Genomic DNA, 22,872 nt, shown 5'->3' on the forward strand with positions numbered 1-22,872 from the left:
CATCTTTGATGTTAACAGCAGGAAATTCACTATAATGAGGCCTCAGGGACTACTCATTTTCCCTGAATACTATATTACTCTTCTTAATAATCGCCTCTAATTTCTTTAAAGATGCTGTTCCATCTACTCTGCTGAGTTTAACACTTTCAGAACTAAAACAACTATTTGTAACATTATTTGTAACTTTATAACCGAGCAATTATTGCCACCAGAAATGTTCACTTTTTTGGCTATTCAAGAACACGAATAAGTTGCAGATCTAGAAATACCTTAGATAACGGTTGCGTTTACTGAACAGAGCTTAAGTAAAAAAGAGCTTTAAAGAATATTCTTGTTATGCTACTGTTCTACCTGCTCTGCTAAATATAAGACTTTTATAACTAAATTCTGCATTAGAAACATAGTTCCTAATACTGTCCACGTCCTAGGAATATTTTTTAAATGGAAATCTCATGGAAAATGAAATATCTTTGAACATCTTAGCCCAATTTACTAGACAAATATACTGTCTTATAGTAAACCATGGCTTTATCACCCAGGAGGCACCTCTGATTATTAAGTCTATGGAAGAAAGGACTTTTTTTTTTTTTTTTTTTTTTTTAAACAGGACTTTATTAGCATTGCCACAAAGAATACACTCGGTGTGATGTTTGAACAGCAAAAGTCATTAAAATCACAAGACTGCTTATAATGACATCCTCTGCAGATAAAAAAAGAAATGTATTGTATTTAAGGCTCAAGCAAAAAATATACCATATATTTTCCCTGGTAACACAATAACAATTGCACTAGACAAGTTAGCATCAGGTATTAGATAGTCTAGAATAGCTTTGTATTGATGAGTGTTATACTGCACCTTGATTCTCACTGATGTCATCTCAGGTCAGAGTTCCTGTTCCCATATAAACTGTTTTATTTAAACTCCTCCTTACAATTTTCGTGCTTCTATAGTTTACTTTATAATGTTGCCATTAAGAAGCACTGTGTTGTCTAAACACAAGAAGTATCATCTTTATAATGGCATCTACTCAAGAGCGGTATCATCTATATATTCAGTGTTATTTTCAATTTGTGTTGTACTTAAGTGCACTGTGTGCTTGACATTACATTTGTTTATACAGAGGATTCGATTGTGCTATTACTGTAGGGAGACAGTGAAAAATTAACAATATACTGTATACTTTGACAATAAGATTAATGTGCATTAAAACATACTGGCACAAAAAGGCAAGAGAGAACTTTGCTCTTGGAAGTGTAAAATTTACTTGGAGGTTAAGATGGAATTAGATGGATGGAGAGGCACTGTTTGGATGAGAATGATTTGATAGTAACGAGGGTGATGTGGAGATCTTGAAGATGAAGATGGATTATTTCTCCAGGATGTAGGTTGAGACTATGCTTCTCTGAACAGCTGGGATTTTAGTGAGCCTTTGAAGTTAGAGTAAATGGAAGACTTTTTAACTGAATGAAGTAAGGAATTCCAGAGCATGTGTACAGAACAGGTAAAATCCTGGATAGTAGTATAGGGTGGTAATGGTAGAAGAGAGACGCAAGTCATGGGAAGAGCAAAGAGGGCAATTTCAGTACAGGCAACCAGGAGGAGGTGGGAAACAAGACATAAGTCTTATTTTATAATGTCAATGGTTAAATGTTGCTGCTCCGATTTATGTGCACAATGGACTTTAAAATGAATTAAAAATAATAAAAAACTAGGCTGTCTCTTTGATGTTATTCAGCACATCTGAAAGTATATGATAGACACAGTCATCTGTATTGAACATATCTCTCTTCTGAGATATAAGCTGTCCACTTGCCATTTACCTGAATGGGGTACAGTTCTGACTTTTAAAAAAATTGCAGTGGCAAAGATAACTATAGCATTTTAAGGAATATATAAAGTAGCTACTGTATATGAACAGCTGCAGAGTGGTGAAGATGAGGAGATTAGTCGATCTAAGTCGAATGTCCTGTTTGACTTAGGAGCTTGTCTCATTATTCTGGAGTATCTCTATCTGAAAGAAAAATAATGAAAATAAAATATATATACATGGGCAAGAGGTGATAAACAGGCAAAATTGAGACATAGCAACTATAACCTTAATGCTACATTAATTGCAACATATAGCGCATTTGATCGATTATAAGATGAGGTGGAAGTATAAGGCATATCTGGGGGGGGCAGATGTGCATGACTGGGTGCAGGTTGGCAAATAAAAGGAAATAAAAACAAAAAATGTGTTTTTCTCAATCATAGTTTTTATTAAATATAAAAAAATAGTTTACATGTGAACTAATATTTACTAGTAAAACTTTTTTCTTATAGGGTAGTCTTATATTCAGACTTTTTTTCCCCTCCAAATTAATATTCAAAATTTGGGGGGGTTGTCTTATAATCGAGCAAATATGGTATTTAAACAGCTGGACAAATCTTTGCTTTATGAAACATACTTGATGTGGTGTATCAGGCACCAAGATGTCTGGGATCATGATGAATGAACCATAAACCAGGGTAAAATTTAAGTATGTACATTATACACAACAACAACAAGCGTGAAAACTGTCACAAGCTGTCATCTTCATCCTAAAATGATACCTTTATTGATATTACTGAAGTATAATGGATTTCAGGCTTTTAAGACTACCTAAGTCTCTTCTTCAGTCATATTATACATTTGAAGCAGAAATTGCTCATACATTTATACATCAAAATACAGACAGTCGCATCCGTTTACACTCTGATCCCACCCTGAAATTTACTGAAAAATTATGTGTTATTTTACATTCGGCCTTAGAAAAGGATATTATTTCCAAAGATGAATATTCAAGCTTAATGATTAAGAACCCTGGAAATTCTATTTTGGTTACAGCAGACATACAGGCCCCTCTACACCTCTATTAAACATCATGACGGTATCAAAGGTGTCATGAATATTCTAAATGGTTTTGACTTTTTAGATCCTCTACAAAAAGATTTTATTGAAGACGGTATGAAATTTATTCTAGAATCCAACTATTTTTTGTTTGATGGTGATAGCTATCTACAGACTTGTGGCACGGCGATGGGCACATGCTTTGCCCCGAGTTATACCAACGTATTTTTGGCTGACTGAGAGCAGGTCACCATTTTTGGTGCACCTCGACATGCCAACCTTTCTTTATATAAACGCTACATTGATGATCTATTTATTTTATGAAAAGGCAGCTTAGAATCTTTATCAGATTTTTTCTCAAGTTTAAACACAAACACATTAGGTTTGGTCTTTACATATGAGAATAGTAAAGAATCAATTACATTTTTAGATTTATCCATAAAGATAAAGAAACAAAACACTTTAAAACTACCACATTTTTAAGTCAGTTGATAAGAATACCTACTAGTTGTCATGATAAAAAATGGATCAATAACATACCTAAGAATCAATTTATTAGAATAAGGGAAAACTGCTCGAAAATAGAGGATTTTGATAAACAAGCTGGGATTATTAAGGATAGATTATAATAAAAAATTGGTTATGAAAGCTTTTAGGGAGGTCAGAGGTGTGAATAGAGACAAGTTCATTTATTTAGACAAGATACGTGAGAAATATAAAAAAAATTTGGATTAATAATATTGATGGATTAATCCCTACACAGAAATATAACGATAAATTTAGTGTAAGGTTCGTTACTACATATTCAGACCATATACCAGAGATAAAAGAAATATTAGATAAACATTGGCATATCATTAGACATGATCCTATTTTGAGTAATGTTCTACCTGCAAAAAGTCATATAATATACAAGAGGTGGGAACTTGAAAACTATTTTAGCCCCTTCTGACATGTCTAAAAAATTGCTTTAAGGTAGATCACAAATAACCAAACTAACTTTCTTTCACCTTTAAAGGTTGGCATAGGTGTGGTAAGTGTAACCAATCCTCGGTTTCTCCAAGAAAAACCATAGACTTTAAAAGCCATGCAGCTCTATTTTTGTCATCTATCTTTTGGAGTGTCCTTGTGGCTTCCAATATATAGGACGGACAAGTAGGGCTTTTAAAAAAAGTATATAGGAACACAAGTACAATATAAAAAGAGGATATGATCAACATACACTGTCTAAACATTTTAAAGAAGATCATCAGAGAGATGATTCCTTACTAACAGCTTCCAGGCAGACCACCAGCAACAGAGCCCCATACAAAACGGGAATTTGCAGCAGCATTGAAGGGGTTAACACTGCACTGACGCTCTCATGGAGTGATCAGGCAGCAGGGGGTGTTATGTCAGGTCCCCACACTTGTTTGGGGACCCAATTAACACACCACCCCCTTCCCTGAAGCTGCCTGTGGTTTCAGCCTACAGAATCACTCCATGGGACTGTTCTCAGGCTCAGGGGTGGGCTCTGAGTGGCTGTGCTGGTCTGCCCAGACTCCTGGGCAAGCAGCAGCGCCCCCGCGATCACCACGATTGTGGCGATATGGGGGCGGTTTTTGGGGATGACGTACCTGGTATGTCCCAGTCTACCGGTGACCTATGACCAGGAAGTACCAGGTACGTCCCGGTCCTGAAGGGGTTAAAAAGACAGCATTCTGTTGGGTAGATTATGCGCCGTCTCTGCAGCTGAGGAAGTTACTTAACAAAACATGTCCTGCATTTTGGCGCTTTGCCTGGCCAGGTATAATCTCAACAGTGAGTGTTTTATTACTGGGGATTTTATCTAATCTGTTTGTGATCTTTGTATTTATTTCTATTTTTTATTTTGCATTATTTATTATTTGTGTCTTGGTTCTTTGTTGTGTTTTATACATATTTGTTTTTTATATGATACATATTTACCTATAATAATAAAATATGGCTTATTTTTATACTTTGTCTTAGCGCTGTCTTTTTCCAGTTTATCCCATGATCAATTTCTGCCTTAAGTGTAGAATATGCCTGAAAAAGACGCTTAGGTAGTCTTGAATGCTTGCAATTCATTATACTTGTTAGCCAATAAGGGTGTCATCTTTACAAAATGTTCTCTTTCTATGGCTAACACTGTAGAACTCTATATATTCACAGTTAAAAATAACAAATCAACAGGAAATGTACTTGGCTGTGGCTACAGGGGGCTCCCAAGGCTGCTTGATGCATAAGTGACCCTTTTTAGACATGTCTTAATCAACTGTTTCCTACAAAGCATACACAGGGTGTTTGTTAACATATCACAGGAACAACTTTATGGGGGGGTTGCATTTATTTGCTCCATAATATAAGTACACATAACTTACTCAATAATGTTTTCCAGGAAATAGCCATTTAAATCAAAAACATGATGCATACACAGAACAACCTGCACAGGGCCGTGATTTTGTGTGATGTCTTAAAACGCTCAGGTTAAATAGGACATTTGCTTAAAATCATTGGTTGCCAAATCATGTTTTTTAAACTCCAGTATTTCCTACTCAAACATTACACTAAACTGTTCATAACAGTGCTCATTCATATCTAATTAAGTAATTGCCTTCAGACTTTTATTAGTGAGAGATTCCAACTGGCCAATTAAGACATTCTATAGAGGTTACTATTAGTAATAGAAAAGAAGGGTGAGTTTTTCTTACTATGTTTTTTTAATGTTCAAAGTTTCTTTTTTTTTAACGTTAAGGTATGTGGATAATTTTTAGATTAGTATTTTCCTGTATCGTGAATGTACTGTGTCAGTGTAATATACGCTGTCTTTTACACTTGTTAAATAAGAGGTAATGTAGAACATATTTTACATTTATTTTAAGGAAAATAGACCCTTTTTATGTATGATACATGGTAAAGGCGACAGAGGTGGGCAGTTTGTAACACTATCTTGGCTGGAATCAAGCCAAACTCACCAGTCAGGCCAACTCACTGGCAAGAACCTATACAGGAGATCACAAGGGCCAAAATCCTGAGTGCAGTATGTACTTCATGAGAAAGGGCCAAGCCGTAGTTGGGCTCAAACCACTGTTATATCTCCCGACTCTTCGTATTATACATAACACAAGAGTGTATTATACCCAAACAAGCCAGGAAAAGCTCAAGTAGTGTATTGGTATGATTGATACTGAATAGTCTTACAGAGTGCTATAAGTAATTTTAAAATCCAAGTGGCCAATAGTATCCTAATGTGTTAAAATACACTAGATTAAGCAGATATTTCAAAAGTAATTAAATTACAGTAGTTTTCCACAGTATTTATGAAAGATTTTACTAATGGAAATGCATTAATCCCCTCAGTCCTGGGTTAAGCCGTATTACTCCTGTAGACACGATGCTTCAGACCTGATGAAGGGAGGATAAGTCTCGAAAGCTTGTCTTTTAAATATTATGTTAGTCCAATAAAAAAGGTATCACTGCATACTCTGCAATACTCTGTTATTTTGTTTACATATATAGGTTGTATGTATATATTAATCATAAAATATCTTGGGGATAATACACACAATGTATGTTTTTTTCAAGAGTCTTGAAATTGAAGTACGAGTACAGGTTTGTTTATGCTGCCACAACTGAAGGAGTTAAAGCTTGTGCCTTGAGCAATGATACAGTTAAACAAAATAATATAATACATTTTACAAATTCTTCAACAGCACTGAACTGGAAATCAAAGGTGCTTCCAGATCAGTTGCAGATGACCCTTCTCATGAGTGAGATAGAGGGGCCAACCATATCATAAGGTAAAAAACACACACACATTATTAATAATAACAAAAAAATTATACAAATCACTCACATTTCAGTTGGAGTGCAGAGACACTCTTATCAGGCTTGATTATATGTTGGATACATGATACCATACTACAATATTGTCACGACCACTCACACCAACACACACCACAGAAGTTCTTCTGCCCAGAAGCCCACCACCAAAGGAGGCCCTTAGTGACAGGAGGCTGGGACTTAGATGATTCCAACAGTGAGGAGGGCAGGTGCAAGCAGATATATAAAAGGTTGAGTTGAAGTGCAAGGTGCAGGAACATCGACAATAGAAACCAGGAATGTACTCAGCAATGTAGGGGTAAATACAAACAGGATAGTCAGGATAGCCGGTTCGGTACACAAAAGCGGGTAGTCATACAAGCCAGGTCAGTGTTCAGAGCGGATAGTCAGACGAGCCAGAACTGGTAACCAGGAGATTCAGGAAAAGGTACAAAATCGCTAGGCAAAGGGTAGTCAGTCAGGCAAAGGGTAGTCGGGCAGGCAAAGGGTCAAAACTCAGATAACGCAACTTCAGCAAACTCTCAGGCAACGAAGACCACAACAGGGTACCAGACTGAGCATATCCGGGGTTTTAAAATCCGGCACTCATCTCAAGCTCCGCCCCCTGCCTGCATCACAGCAGCTCTGGACGGCCTCCCATAACCCCACCTCCAGTCCAACCGGGCCCCCTTCATCGCAGTCAGGAGATACGCCGCTGGACTGGGAGCTGGCGAGTACAGAATACTGGGGGTCACTGCTCCGTCGGGCATTATGATGCCGGATGGTAGCAAGTCCTCCACATCCTGCCTTCAGACCTCGATGCCGGTGGTCGGACACCCGACTGCCCGCATCGAAAAGGTTAAAAGTTACCCCCGGTAACCGCCACGCGAGCAGCCCTCTGCATGCGCGCAGTCGGTACCGAGGGAGTTACAAATATATATAATTGTGCAAATTGTATATTTAGCTTTTTCAAGCGCACTTTTTAATTCTATGGTTAAATATATATGTGATTGAGGGAAGCACATTGATATTGGTGCTGCTATTACACATTAGAGGCACTGGTATATTTCACTTTTTTGTGATAGTGGTTACAGATTTTTTATTTTACAATATTTATTTTATTTTTTTAATAACTTTAACCTAATAAAATGTTATCTGATGAATGATTAATGACTCTTTAGGTCTTTGATCAGTTTCAAAGATCATCATCCACCAACCTAATCTTGTGGGTATGTATTATACAGAAGTACTGTAAAGTTCATTTTATACTGTATGGTATATAGCTTATAAATACATATATATTCTGGATGGGTGCCCTGGTGATATTAAACAGGATCCGTTTGATCTTGATCTTCCCCTGATGACACAAGCAATTTTAGGCATCTTGTATGTCTTGCAGCGCACCTGGAACCATCAGCATGCACAATTATCTCTTGTGCAATAAAGAAATATTCACTTTAATTTAAGGATGACACTGAATTTGATTTACCAGACAGATAAAATACTAAAAGTGAGCAACCATCATACCTCTTAATTCCAATTTGAGTTACATCACATGTGATGAGATGTGTAATTGCTCCAACATTGACAGTCCCTAATAGTAATCAATGTGTGCAGAATATATCTTTGAAAGAGGTCACTCTCAAGAGGTCAAAAACTTTCGGGTTCAAATGAGTTATGTATATTAATATGGCTCTATATTTCAATTTGCAGATAGGTGGTGCTGAAGGAATTTATTTTTTACCTGGCAGAAATACATTTTTAAATCTATATTCTAGAGGATTGTTTGTTAGATCTGTCAAAAATTCCAAGGTCTGCATATTTCAGCAGTTCATTTGCTTTGAAGGAAGATGTGATGCAGACAACTCTTCCTGTTTTTTATCCTTGAAATTTTGAATGTTTTATAAATGAGATATGTAACAAAACTTAAATATTAATGAATACAAGCTGTGTTTTCTTACAGAAGAAAATAGGAAAATAGCATTTAAGACTGACAAAAGGGTCTTCAGAAAGTTCATACACTGTAAACTACAACAGAGAATTAACATATGACAAGTCCAAGCCAAAATGAACATCCATGCTCAATAAATACATTTTACTAAATTATGCCAATGCACAAAATATGTTCAGCACACTGGATCACATCCTGAAATGTATTCCTAATTACCGGTATATATATATATATATATATATATACCGTATTTGCTCGATTATAAGACAAGGTTTTTTCCAGAGCAAATGCTCTGAAAAATACCCCTCGTCTTATAATCAGGATCGTCTTATAATCAGACCTCAAATAGGTCTGATTATGAGACTAAGATCCAGATCCCCCGCAGCGATGCAGAGGACCTGGATCCTCCTGTGTTAACCCCCCCCCCAACTTACCGGTGCTTCTGAGTCCCCAGTGCTTAGTCCGGGCTGCGTGTAGAGCTCTACACGCTTCCCGGACTAAGCACTGGGGACCCAGATGCAGGGGACCTGGATCCTCCTGTGTTAACCCCCGACCCAACTTACCGGTGCATCTGAGTCCCCGGTGCGTAGTCCGGGCTGCGTGTAGAGCTCTACGCGATATAATCGCGTAGAGCTCTACACGATACAATCGCGTAGAGCTCTACACGCTGCCTGGACTAAGCAATGGGGACTCAGAAGCACCGGTAAACTGGAGGGGGGGGCATAACACAGGAGGATGCAGGGGACCTGCATCCTCCTGTGTTATGCCCCCTCCAATTTACTGGTGCTTCTGAGTCCCCGGTGCTTAGTCCGGGCAGCGCGTAGAGCTCTACGCGATTCGCGTGGAGCTCTACATGCTGCCCGGACTAAGCACCTGGGGCTCAGATGCAGGGGACCTGGACCCTCCTGTGTTATGCGCCCCCCCAACTCAGAAGCACCGGTAAGTTTGGAGGAGGGAGGGGGAGTGTTAAATGGGGGGTGTAAGGCATTTCTGGAGGCAGAGTGCTCCGTGAAATGCCTTTTAACCCCTTTAATGCCACTCTGCCTCCTGAAATGCCTTAAACCTCCCTATATGCCACTCTTCCCCATAATATGCCTTTTAACCCTCTAAGTGCCAGAATGGTATATAGGGTTAAAAGGCATATCATGGGGTACAGTGGCATATAGGGTTAAAAGGCATATCATGGGGCACTGTGGCATTTAGAGGGTTAAAAGGCATATCATGGGGCACAGTAGCATATAGGGGGTATAAGGCACTTCTGGGGCAGATGTGCATAACTGGGGGGCAGGTTAGAAAATAGAAGGAAATAAAACCAAAATATTTTTCTCAAGCATACCTTTTATTAAAAAAAGTGTTTAAATGAATTAACATTTACTGGTAAAACTTTTTTCCTATAGGGTCGTCTTATATTCAGGCTTTTTCTTTTTTTTTCCTAAATTAATATTAAGATTTGGGGGGTCGTCGTATAATCAGGGTCATCTTATAATCGAGCAAATACGGTATATATATATATATATATATATACACACCTCCAGAAATGCCTTTTAACCCCCTATATGCCACTCTGCCCCATGATATGCCTTTTAACCCCCTATATGCCACTCTGGCATGTAAGGGATAAAAAGGCACATCATGGGGCAGAGTGGCAAATAGGGGGTATAAGGCATTTCTGGGGGCAGATGTGCATAGCTGGGGGGGCAGGTTGGCAAATAAAAGGAAATAAAAAAATATATATTTTTCTCAATCATAGCTTTTATTAAATATGAAAATATTGTTTACATGAATTAATATTTACTAGTAAAACTTTTTTTCCTATAGGGTAGTCTTATATTCAGGCTTTTTGTTTTTTTCCTAAATTACCGTATTTGCTCGATTATAAGACGAGGTTTTTCCCAGAGCAAATGCTCTGAAAAATACCCCTCATCTTATAATCGAGGTCGTCTTCTAATCAGACCTCATTCTGCTTACCGTGCTTTGGTCGCGAGCAGCGTCTGTGCCACTAGCAGCAGGAGAACAGGAAGCTAGCACAGTCCTCACATAACTCTACCTCCCCCTTCCTTCCTCTGGGGGCGGGGCCAGAGAAGTTGCTCGCACAGCTGGGCCCTTGCAGAAGCCAGAATGTTTTTTTTAGTGTTGCTCAATGCCTCGATGTCGAGGCATTAGAGCAACACCGTTTGAGTGAAAAAATCGATCACGGATCGATTTTTTCACCCGTTTAAATACGTGTCGGTCCTGGCACGTCAATTGTCGTTAACAACATGTTTTTCGGTGACGTGCCCAGACCGGCAATTGTCATCAAGGGGTTAAATTTACCGCAGTGTGAAATCGGCATTTTAGTGTGGCAGAACCGAAGGTATTTAACCTGGTGGCTACTGGTACAACCATGAAAGGTGAGGCAAGATGTCCCTTAGGACGTACCAGTACTTTCAGCCTTTTTAGATCGGCAGGGACACTTCCTGGACATCAGCCTGGATGTATTGATCAATACTTTTACTATTATTTATTACATAAATTATTTTCAGAGTGAGACATACCGTATTGGCCCCAATATATTCGGCCTATATTCAGGGATTTAGACACCAGGGAGTCTGGGGGTGCATTGGTAAGTCGGAGGGGGGGTGTCACTTCTAGGAAGCAGAGACAAAATACTGTTTTACCATTCCACTAATGTGTATTTTGTCTTTAAAAATATTTTTTTCTTTAAAATAGCACCAAACTTTAGTTGTGCGGCCTATATTCGAGCCAATGCGGTATTTTGGTTTATATAATAGTTTTATGTTAAGGGCACCTTACCATGGTGGAGCATCAACATATAAGAGAGATATGACCAGAACGTGATCAGGAAAGACCAGATACTGGTTAAAGATCTCATAAATATGCAAGTATATACAAAGTATGAGGAGGATGCAAAGTTTGAGGTGCCTACCATAAGGTCATTTTAAACATTTTACTGGGAGTGAGGGTATATACTTGGGCACTATTTAAATAGAAAGTGACGGTGGATAAGAACTATTCTGCTCATCTAGTCTGCCACATAACCCCTAGGGCCACCGTGCCTGGGGTGGTGGTAATCACGGACATCAACCCTTTTAAATTAGGATCCTGGGGATCCTCATTGTTATATTAATTATTTTATAATCATTTATTGTTGGAAAAGTTAATGTTTTCATAAAATTTTGTTAATTTCAAGTAAGCCCCTGTGGACTTTCTTTCAATTGGTATGCCTTAAAATGCCCTTCCCTGAAATTCACAAACTTTTTAAGTAACAGGCAATCACAAATAACTTGTATTTTAGTAAATATTACATGAGTGAGCATGCAAGGGTATGCGACCCCAGTTGAGTCTGGTCAATCAAGTCAAGCCTTAACTCGACTGACCACTCGTGGGTAAACCAAAATGTCTTATTGTGCTTTTTTACACAAGGTTATAAGTTAATTAATACATAAAAAGATTGTAAATTATATATATATATATATATATATATATATATATATATATATATATATATATATATATATATATATAGTATTTTTTTTTGTTGTTTTCTTCCCAGGAAGCTTCTACATTTTGAAAGTCAAAGACCAATTTAATTCAACAATTAAAATGCTTGTAAAAATCAAACATGTACATGACTATGTTTCTGAATTGAAGCTCTAAAACTGAAAACTCAATTTACATTACATTAAGTGGACCTGGCTTTGGCCTTTAATTTAATAGAAAGCCCTCTGCTGTTATACCAATAATTCAACTTAATCTTCTTTTATTCAATGCCATTTCATTGTTTTGGTTCTGTGGCTTCCTAATTTGGCTGACAGTTAAGGAAAAATGACAATACAAAAAAAAGCTCTCTTGGATTTACAATACAAAAGATACTAACCTGTTCGTATAGCTAATCTGAGAACTACAAATTTGATGGTCTAAAAAAATCAACAGTCAGACCAGGGGCGTAACTAGAAACCTCAGGGCCCCGGTGCGAGAATCTCAAGGGCCCCCCCACCCCAACCCATCTATCCCTTTCTCACTATCTCCCCTCTCCCTCCCTAACCCACCTTCTCACAATCTCCCCTCTCCCTCCCTAACCCACCTTCTCACAATCTCCCCTCTCCCTCCCTAACCCCCTTCTCACAATCTCCCCTCTCCCTAACCCCCCCTTCTCACAATCTCCCCTCTCCCTCCCTAACCCCCCTTCTCACGATCTACCCTCTCCCTCCCTACCCCCCTTCTCACAATCTACCCTCTCCCTCCCTACCCCCCTTCTCACGAACTACCCTCTCCCTCCCTACCCCCCTTTTCACAATCTACCCACTCCCTCCCTACCCCCCGTTTGTAGGTCACTTACCGTCAACTCCTGTGTTGGGAGCGTGAGGCGTTTGTATCGGGTGCCGGCGCTCAGCGTGAAGCACCGGCACCCGAGACAAACGCCTCACTCTCCCAACATTGCACTCTGGGCAGCGCTGAGGCAGGTGGCGGCGGCAGCAGCAGCGGCAGCGGCGGGGAGCAGAGGCATCCTGGATTTCTGTCAGTCAGGGGGGCCCAAGAGTTGCCGAGCGGTCGTTTTCAGCAACCGCTCGGCACCCCTTGGGCCCCCCTGACTGGCAGAACTCCAGGGCCCGGTCGCAGTCGCGACCCCTGCGACCCCGGTGGTTCCGCCACTGAGTCAGACAACATATCTGCAGAAGTTTCCTGATTGCTTTGTTGAATTATAATGCTTGGTTGCAAGTGATGTGTATGTTGGAATAAAGCTGTTGGCTATTCACCTCCAAAAATGATCTCATTGTATCTATTTCTTACTTAGTTTTTGTCCTTACTGATGTGCTTCTTTAGGCCCTCTCCATAGTTTTTGGATCGATTGGGTTTAGGGGTAATGGGCATGTAATGTTTCCAAATCAATTTGCAATGTTTTTATAAATAATTTAGATCCACTTTCATTAAGATATAAGGATGGTGCAGGTATGTAGTAGTCAAAGATGTGTGAATTCATGTTTAAATCATGCCAGAATGTGGTCAGTTGTGTATATATATATATATATATATATATATATATATATATATACACACCATATTTGCTAGATTATAAGATGACCCTGATTATAAGACGACCCCCCAAATCTGAATATTAATTTAGGAAAAAAAGAAAAAGCCTGAATATAAGACGACCCTATAGGAAAAAAGTTTTACCAGTAAATGTTAATTCATGTAAACTATTTTTTTTAATAAAAGCTATGATTGAGAAAAATATTTTGGTTTTATTTCCATCTATTTTCCAACCTGCCCCCCCCAGTTATGCACATCTGCCCCAGAAATGCCTTATACTCCCTATATGCCACTGTGCCCCATGATATGCCTTTTAACCCTATATGCCACTGTGCGCCATGACATGCCTTTTGACCTCCTATGTGCCACTCTGCCTCCAGAAATGCCTTATACCCCTATATGTCACTCTGGCATTAAGGGGGGTTAAAAGGCATATTATGGGGCAGAGTGGCATATAGGGAGGTTTAAGGCATTTCTGGAGGCAGAGGGGCATTAAGGGGGTTAAAAGGCATTTCATAGAACACTCTGCCTCCAGAAATGCCTTATGCCCCCCATTTACCCCCCCCCCCAAACTTACCGGTGCTTCTGACTCCCCTGTCATGCAGCCGGGGCAGCGCAGCGTGTAGATGTCTACGCGATTCGTGTAGACAACTTACGCTGCAGCCGGAAGGAGGTGTGGCAAGCAGTGGGGGTTGTCTGCAGACCTTCCCCGGCTGTCAGAGAGAATTCCCCGCACCGCACATTGTTAATGTTAATAATTTATTTTCATTGTTAAAGAAATTTAAAAGTGAGTGGAAGGAAAAAAAAATAAATCAATCCAATCATTTAATTTAATGGTTATGTGTTCCCTCGCCCTTTTTCTCTTCCTGATAGCTTTGTCCATTATCTAATCTCAGGTTACCACTCCAACATCATTGCCTGTCCATCCTGGTTACATGGTCAAACAAGCCAAAGTCAGGATACCAGGAGTCAGGGTAAACAGATAACATGCCAAGGTCAGGATACTGAAGAACCAACGTAAACGTTGGAACTCTGGCCCGTTGGAACTGTGCAGACCATTCCTGGGGACTTTTCTGACGCTGTTGTTCAGGATCCAGAGGATCCAGAGGTTGGATCAAAAACCTTCCTTGGATGGTGAGCTCTCCCTCTCCATTGGTACCCCAGTATTGACGCTGCTTCCTCGGGATCACCCCAAAAGTAGTGACTTTTTGTTGTGTTGGCATTGCTGGCCATAGAATTGTATGGAGGTCCTGGGCTGTCTGGTATTTGATGGGATTATACTCCTGATCCAATTATATTGTCTGTATAAATATATGTGCTGTTCCCAAAACAGTCAGTTCCTGTTTTACCTCAATACGAGTTCTGTCTTGTTATTGGGTGCCTCGGTGCTATTCTTTCCAGGATAGTAAAGCACTGTATTGCTATACTACAGTGCCACCAATTTTGGAGCTGTGTTTCCAGCTGCCTTTAATGCTGTTTCCACCCAACAATCCAAGTCTTGTTTTCCTGGTGACTGTGGGCAGAAGGAAGCAATGTCTGGCGGGTGTACCCAGTCAGGGTATGGGTTGGTCCTGTCACAGTGGAGGAACCTAAGAATGGTTGTGAGAAGCACAGTGTATCCTTACATTAAAAAATTGCATAGAAAAATCCTCATCACTTATCATGTATTTAAACATGTAAAAAATGTTTTGTATATCCTGCAGTTTTTTTTTTACTAGGTAGCTAATATACCGTATTGGCTCGAATATAGGCCGCACTTTTTTTCCCCACTTTAAGTCTTTAAAGTGGGGGTGCGGCCTATATTCGGGGTCTAGCGCCCGACGCCCGGGACATGCAGTCCCGGGCGCCGGGCAGGCAGCGGGGTTAGGATACAGATCCTCCGCAGAGGTGCAGGGGACCTGCATCCTACTCCCCGATATGCTCAGACAGCCTCCCCTGCCAGCACTTCCCACGGGGGGGGGGTGCCGGCACGGGAGGTTGTCTAAGCGCATCGTGCTTTGTCTAACCGCCCGCACGATGCGTTTTACCTCTGCCCACCCCCGACTTACCAGAGCAGACTACCGGCACCGGAAGTTGCATACGCGTATTGCGTAGATCTCCCCCGCCGGCCCCGCAAGACACCCGGGAGTCTGCTCCGGTAAGTCAAGGAGGGGGGGCAGAGGAGGACAGTGGCAGCATATCTCGGGGGGGGGGGACAGTGGTAGCATATCTCGGGGAGGGAGGACAGTGGTAGCGTATCTCAGGGGGGGAGGAGGAGGACAGTGGTAGCGTATCTCGGGGGGGAGGAGGAGGACAGTGGCAGCATATCTCGGGGGGGAGGAGGACAGTGGTAGCATATCTCGGGGAGGGAGGACAGTGGCAGCATATCTCGGGGGGGGACAGAGTGGCAGCATGTTTTTTTTGGTGCTTTTTTAAAGAAAAAAACTTTTTCTTTAAAAAAGCACCAAACTTTTAGGGTGCGGCCTATATACGGGGACGGCCTATATCCGAGCCAATACGGTATATCTTTTATTCAGATATACACTTATTGGCCACTTTATTAGGCACACCTTGCTAGTACCGAGTTGGACCCCCTTTTGTCTTCAGAATTGCCTTAATTTTTCGTGACATGCTTTCTAAGGTACTGGAAACATTCTCCAGAGATTCTGGTCCATATGGACATGATGGCATCACGCAGTTGCGGCAGATTTGTCAGCTGCACATCCATGATGCGAATCTCCATATCCAAAAGGTGCTCTATTGACTGAGATCTGGTAACTGTGGAGGTCATTGGAGTACAGTGAACTCAGTGTCATGTTCAAGAAACCAGTTTGAGATGATGTGAGCTTTGTGCATGGCGCATTATCCTGCTGGAAGTAGCCATCAGAAGATGGGTACACTGTGGTCATGAAGGGATGGACATAATCAGCAACAATACCAAGGTAGGCTGTCACGTTTAAATGATGCTCAATTTGTACTAAGGGGCCCAAAGTGATGCCAAGAATATGTCCTCCACACCATTAAACCACCACCAGCCTGAACCGTTGATACAAGGCAGGATGGATCCATGCTTTTATGTTGTTTACACCAAAGTCTGACTCTGCCATCTGAATGTCGCAGCTGGAATTGAGCGTGTATAGAGCGTGATCCAGTTTAAAAGCCACCTTCAGGCCAACAACAAGAAGCAATGCCAGACATCCATTGATGAAGCTCTCATAGAGAAACGTGTTGATGTAGACATAGGGGATTAGAATACCGAGGAGCCAACACAAACCTGACAGTGACTTACATGTTCTGTTGAAAACGTGCCAAATGGTGGATACAAAACTAAATGTTCACGTGTTGTTACTACTTTTAATGTAAGCATATGCTGTGACCCTTTATAGTAAAAACAAATACTCATTTTAATATTGACTCCTTTCATTTTTTTCTTCCTAATATATATGGCATTGCTTTGTTAAATAGACATTGTGGGAGTTTGTCAGTGTAAACCCAGATTCATTATGCCCTCATTTTTTTCTGATATCTATGACCCTCGATTCGATAGGCTGCACTATTCAAGAGGCGTTTAGTATACTGCACTATGATAGCTCGTATTTTCCTTATATATAAAGTGATATGTGAAAGCCAAGATGTCATGCAGAGCCTGTGTTGGGCTAGCACAGTGGCTTGGAATTGGAAGGGTTAACATTAGCCAGGTGTGTGTTACAGCCAACAGCTTTCCCTCTTAGGCCTCACATAATGACCCACACCTTGTACGCACCAGGTACATACCAGAGCTCTGCCATAAATTTATTCAGGTTCAGCCTCAGTGACCATTAGTGGTAACTCCCCCATGATATGGAATTTAGAGTTATGATCTTCTATGATGGGTTTGGGTCATCTTCAGGACACAATGGGATCAGTCAATCTTAACAGATGTATGTTAAAATGTAGTTGATATGTGTGTGATACTACGGACTAGACCTGTGATGTCTCTCTGTGGCACTGGAGGGTCGGAACATCTCACCAGGGGATAAAATGGACTGTTTTTTGGAAAATCTGAGAACCTCTCTTGGAACTTTCTATGGATTAGTAACATCACCGAAAATCCTCAAACTCAACAAGGACATTAAGGTTCCCGCAGATGACCTATATGGATTTTGTATAGTTAGGTTTTTATGTGTTTCTCAATGTTTATTTTTACAAACTGTATCGGATACTTTGCGTCACCTTTGTTCATATAATTTTTGTACATAAGCACTGTGACAATGTCAGATTAAACTATATAGTGATCCAGTTTATTGTCTCTGTACTCTAACCGAACTCTACGTTCCGAGAAAGCTGGAATAAACCACGTTACTGAATTGTTTTACTTGAATTGGATTTTATACATTTGTTATCCGTTCAGTGTGGTACAGGCGTTTCGGAAGCGTCTATAAGCTATAGTCAGTTTAAAACATGCTGCCACAACTAAGTTATTTTTTATGTTTGGGGTTAAGTGAGTGCTGTTCTCCTACCCTCCTTTCCCTTCAGAAGTTGGGGGAACAAATCTTTGATTTTTTTCCCTGACACCCATTATAAATTCTTGTTTTTCTTTAGACTAATGCCCTATGCCATATGCAAAAACAGACAATGTCAATCTATATACATCCCAACTCGTTAATTCTCGGATGACTTAACCCTACTCATCCCTGTAGCACCGTCATGACATTAAACGGCACCAGTCATATTATTTTGTTGTACACTTGACATTTGGTTATAAAACAACTCCTAAACTATTTGTCATAGTAGCTTAGAAAATTATTCAATTATTCAATTGCCTATTAATCACTATTAATCATCACCAGCTTTTTTTTTTTTTACATTGAACCTTCCCATTCTGCACTTCTGGATTTCTGTTTTTGTCTCATAAACTTTGGGGTTTTAGCAGCCACCCTCTTCAAAATAAATATTCTACTCTACTGTGCCAAACAAGAACTTCAATCTGTTCTAGGTGACATTAAATTCCTAGCAGAATAATTCCTTAAGGCAGGTTGTTAATTTTCCTCTTCCTTCTTCTCTTCTCCTCAGTCCCTGACCTCTCTAGTACTATTCTCATATACCTACCAACCAGATATGATTTGGTTGATCAACTTTCTAATACACCGGAACCCCTTTGTTCCCTCCGACTCCTAACCCTCACCTCTACTCAAATGTTCTCTATTCAAATGACATGTGTAGTTGCAATTTAGTGCAACAAATGGTTTGCTAATACACGGCTCCACAAATCTTTCCAGTTACGTTCTGTCATTTAATTTTTTATCACAGGTAAGTTGTCATCAGGGCTGGCCTTAGGTGTGCGGACTACTTATCTGGCGCCCCCCTCGACAAAAAAGAAAGGGAAAAAACTAGTTTTAATTAGACATTATTTAAAGTGCAAACAAGTGCAATTGTTACACCTACCTGTCCGGCCGGGGTCCTACGGCGTTCCTCGTGCACGTCCTCCTCGTGTACAGACGTGCACTCGGCACGCACACGAGGGGGCATGCGTATCGAGCAGGCACGCCTCCCAGCCAATGACAGCCTTGATCGGGCTGCCGCAGCATATCAGCGGCAATCGGAGAGACGATCCGCCGCTACATGCTCGCGGCGCCCGGCCAGTACCTCTTCTGCCTGTGTGGCGCTTCCGCGTCGCTTGCGGGGGCAACACAGGCAGAGAGGACTTGGTGGTTCTTCTGGTTGAGCCGCCGCAGGCATGTCGGCGGCGATCGGGTGTTCGATCGCCGTTACATGTCCACGGTGGCTATTACATTACCTCTCCTGCCTGTGTGGCGCTTCCGCGTCATTCGCGGAGGTAACACAGGCAGGAGGTTTGTTGTATCATTGCCATCGCAACAACGCTATTATTGCGCCGGTCGCGATGGCGTCATCTTACCTGCTCTCCCGCCATTGGCTCTATTTAAACTTCCTTGTCCTGTGTTTCCGTGCCCGTTCAACGAGTCCATATTATTGTTCTCAGGGTGTTTGCTTTGCTAGTGCTTTCTGATTGATTTTCACGTGTACCAGACCTCGGCTTTCATTCTTCTGACCTTGATCCTGTCCTGCCTGTCCCGACCTCGGCTCTTGTTCTTTGACTTCGCTCCTGTGCTGCCTGCCCCGATCCCGGCTTGTTTATTGGAAATTCCTGCATTGTGGGTCCATCACCTGTGGTGCCAGATCCGACGTAACAACAATAATATATAACTGGAAACACTGGTAACAATAATGTACCTTAACCCCTTCGTGATAAAGGCTGATGTACTCTTCGTGACAATGGCCGTTTTAACATTTCTGCGCTGCTCGTGTTTAGCTGTAATTTTCTTCCCGTTTACTGAACCCACACAAGTTATATATTAGACAGGACAAGAAGGGCTTTCTTAAGATGACATTGTTTTGATTGTATCATATTATTTACTATTAAAAAAAAGTATAAAATATGGTGAAAAATTTAGAAAAAAAAAGACTTTTTCTAACTTTTAGTTGAAAAATCTTTTACTCATCTATAAAAGGTAATGAAAAAAACTGCGAAATAGATTCTACTATTTGTCCTGAGTTTAGAAATACCCAATGTTTTTATGTTTTTTTGCTTTTATGGGGCAGGTTATGGTTATGGGCAATAAGTACAGGAAGCGTTTTGCTATTTCAAACCCATTTTTTCCAAATCTGGTAATTCTTCCCCCCCATGTGCCATTTCGGGTATCTTTGAAGCCGGCCAATGCAATTTACCCCATCAAATCATATATTTTTTTAAACTAGACACCCCAGGGTATTTCAAATGCTAGTATTTTAACTCTATCCATGCACCATATCTACCACCAGTCTTTGTCAAACTTTGTGGTAGTAATTTTTTTGCATTTGTGTTCAGCAACATTTCCTGAGTACAGCGATACCTCACATGAATGATTTTGCCTGTCTGTTTGGGGGCAAAAGGGCCACATTTGGGGCATGCACATTTTTCAATGTTGAACTTTGGCGTTTGGCGATCAACTGCCCATGCCCTATTTGGTACATCTTTGAGCCGGGCCATTTCAGTGTGCCCAATAAAGCCATATATTTTTAAAAACTGGACACTCCAAGGTATTTTAAATGCTGGTATTTTAACTCTTTGCATGCACACATTTTACCACCAGCATTTTTTCAAAGTTTGCAGTAGTATTTTTTTGTGTGTATTTTTCACCCACACACTTACTTTACATATGAATTTACAGCTCCTGGTATATGCCGCTGTCACACGACACCCCAATATGTGTTCAGCAACATCTCCTGAGTACAGTGATACCCCACATGCATGTGTTCCTTGTTACCTGTCCTTTGTTGTGTCCTGTACCTTCTATGTATTGTCTGGTTATGTTTCTTGCTCGCTCTGTCCCCCTTGCTTGCTATGTCTCTGCTTAGCTTCCCTACTCCCAGCCTGCAGCATCCTGCACATGAGTCTAGTGCTATGTTTCATGCCTGCTCCAGGGTGCCTGTAGGATATCTCCAAGTTCTGTTTTGTTCTGGACAACATCCGCTGCTAGGTCACGGCGCTGGTATATTGCTGCGCAACCCTAGGTCCTCAACACCCTGGAGAGTGCCGTCACCCTGCACCAGGCCCTGTCCCACTCCTCTACTGCGCAATAACTCCTGAACTCCATCTTTGGGCGCTCTGGGTCATTACAGTCATCTGTATAGACCCAGTTCCTGACACCAGCTTCGCAGGTACAGATCAACTGGAAATCACATATAAACTCAGCATTAAAGGTATAGATAAAAAAAATTACAGGCATAGATAACAGGTTGCACACCCCAAGCCAGCCCTAGTGTCCACATAGAACTTGACCAGCACCCAGATTACACACACAAATTACAGCCCAGCCTGATATCTCAAACAGCCCGCCCTGTGCCATCTTTGTCCCATAAACACCCTGCCCGTGCCATCGTGGTCCCCAAAGCTCAAACACCCTGCTTGTGCCATCTTTGCCTTAAACATCTATGATACACACAAAACACTTATAGTCACTCACTCATTCACACAAATCATTTACACATATTCATTAATGCATTCTCATAATTAATTCTCCACACATTAATTTATTCATTCTCTAGTTCATTCACACAATTTATCCACACATTAATTATCTCTCATTCACACAATTTATCCACACATTAACCCCTTAATGACAAAGCCTGTACATGTACAGGCTCAAAATGCATTGTTTTCAATGGGTTTTGGGACCGCCCATTGTCCTTAAGGGGATAATTTATACTCACTCATTCACGCAATTCATCCACACATTATCTCCCACATTCACACAATTCATACAGACATTAATTCATTTATTATCTCACGCATTCACACAATTCATCCACACATTAATTTATTCTCTCAGGTATTCACACAATTCATCCATACACTAATTCATTCATTCTCTCACTCATTCACACAATTCATCCACACATTAATTCATTATCTTACTCATTTTCACTCTCTTTCAAGATTCTTATTGCCCCCTTTCTCACAATCTCTTCCCCATCTCCTCCCTTTCTCACAATCTCTTCCCCCTCCTTACTATCAACCCCTCTCCTTACTATCTACCCCCCCTTTGCAGTTCACTTTCCCTGGTGAAGTCCTCTGGTGGGAGCGTGAGGCTTTAGTCTTGCTGTTCTCCCACGGCACACGCAGCTTCACCGCGACCAAAGCCTCGAGCACCCACCACCAAAGTCAGGGCAGCGGTAGGGAGCAGAGGTGACAAAGGGGGGGCGAGCGGTTGCTAAAAACAATTTACCTGCCCTTGGTAATAAAATTCTAGCTATGATTCATAACTAGCTAAGAGCTGTCAGAACACCAACCTAGATATCTGGACAGCCAGGCTACAATAGGTAGTGCAACAAACAGAAAAGACCCGATGCACATTTCACCTTATGTAAACTTGGCATCGTCAGGACTATTGAAAGTTCTTCCGACAAAGAGCACCAAATCTAATGTCCCCTGTGTCGGAGTTGAATGGTTCAATCAAAGAGGACTCGCCAAGGGTGGTTTAAACACCTCTCAACACCCAAAAGCAAGAAGTTTGAAATTAAACTTCCCTGCTTAATTTACTTGTTTAGTCTATATTGTAAAAGAACAATTAAAATAGCTAACGAAACATAAGAATTTATATTAGAAAAAAAGCATAGAATTTTTGTTTTTTTAAATTATGTTGCCTCTGAAAAAACAGATTACCATTTTTAAGCTCG

At 40.8% G+C, this 22,872-nt stretch overlaps 1 protein-coding gene across 1 annotated transcript in view; it reads right to left on the reverse strand.

Moving 5' to 3' along the window:
* Positions 1-1,717: 1,717 nt before the first annotated feature.
* THEMIS (thymocyte selection associated) overlaps positions 1,718-22,872 on the reverse strand; it is a 37,840-nt gene continuing 16,685 nt past the window's right edge. Inside the window, exon 5 of the mRNA XM_053460716.1 lies at positions 1,718-2,012. Coding sequence (XP_053316691.1) covers positions 1,977-2,012 — 36 coding nt within the window. The 3' untranslated portion in view covers positions 1,718-1,976. The remainder of the gene's footprint in view (positions 2,013-22,872) is intronic.

The sequence above is a fragment of the Spea bombifrons genome, chromosome 3 (assembly GCF_027358695.1).
Source record: "Spea bombifrons isolate aSpeBom1 chromosome 3, aSpeBom1.2.pri, whole genome shotgun sequence".
Taxonomy (NCBI): Eukaryota; Metazoa; Chordata; class Amphibia; order Anura; family Pelobatidae; genus Spea; species Spea bombifrons.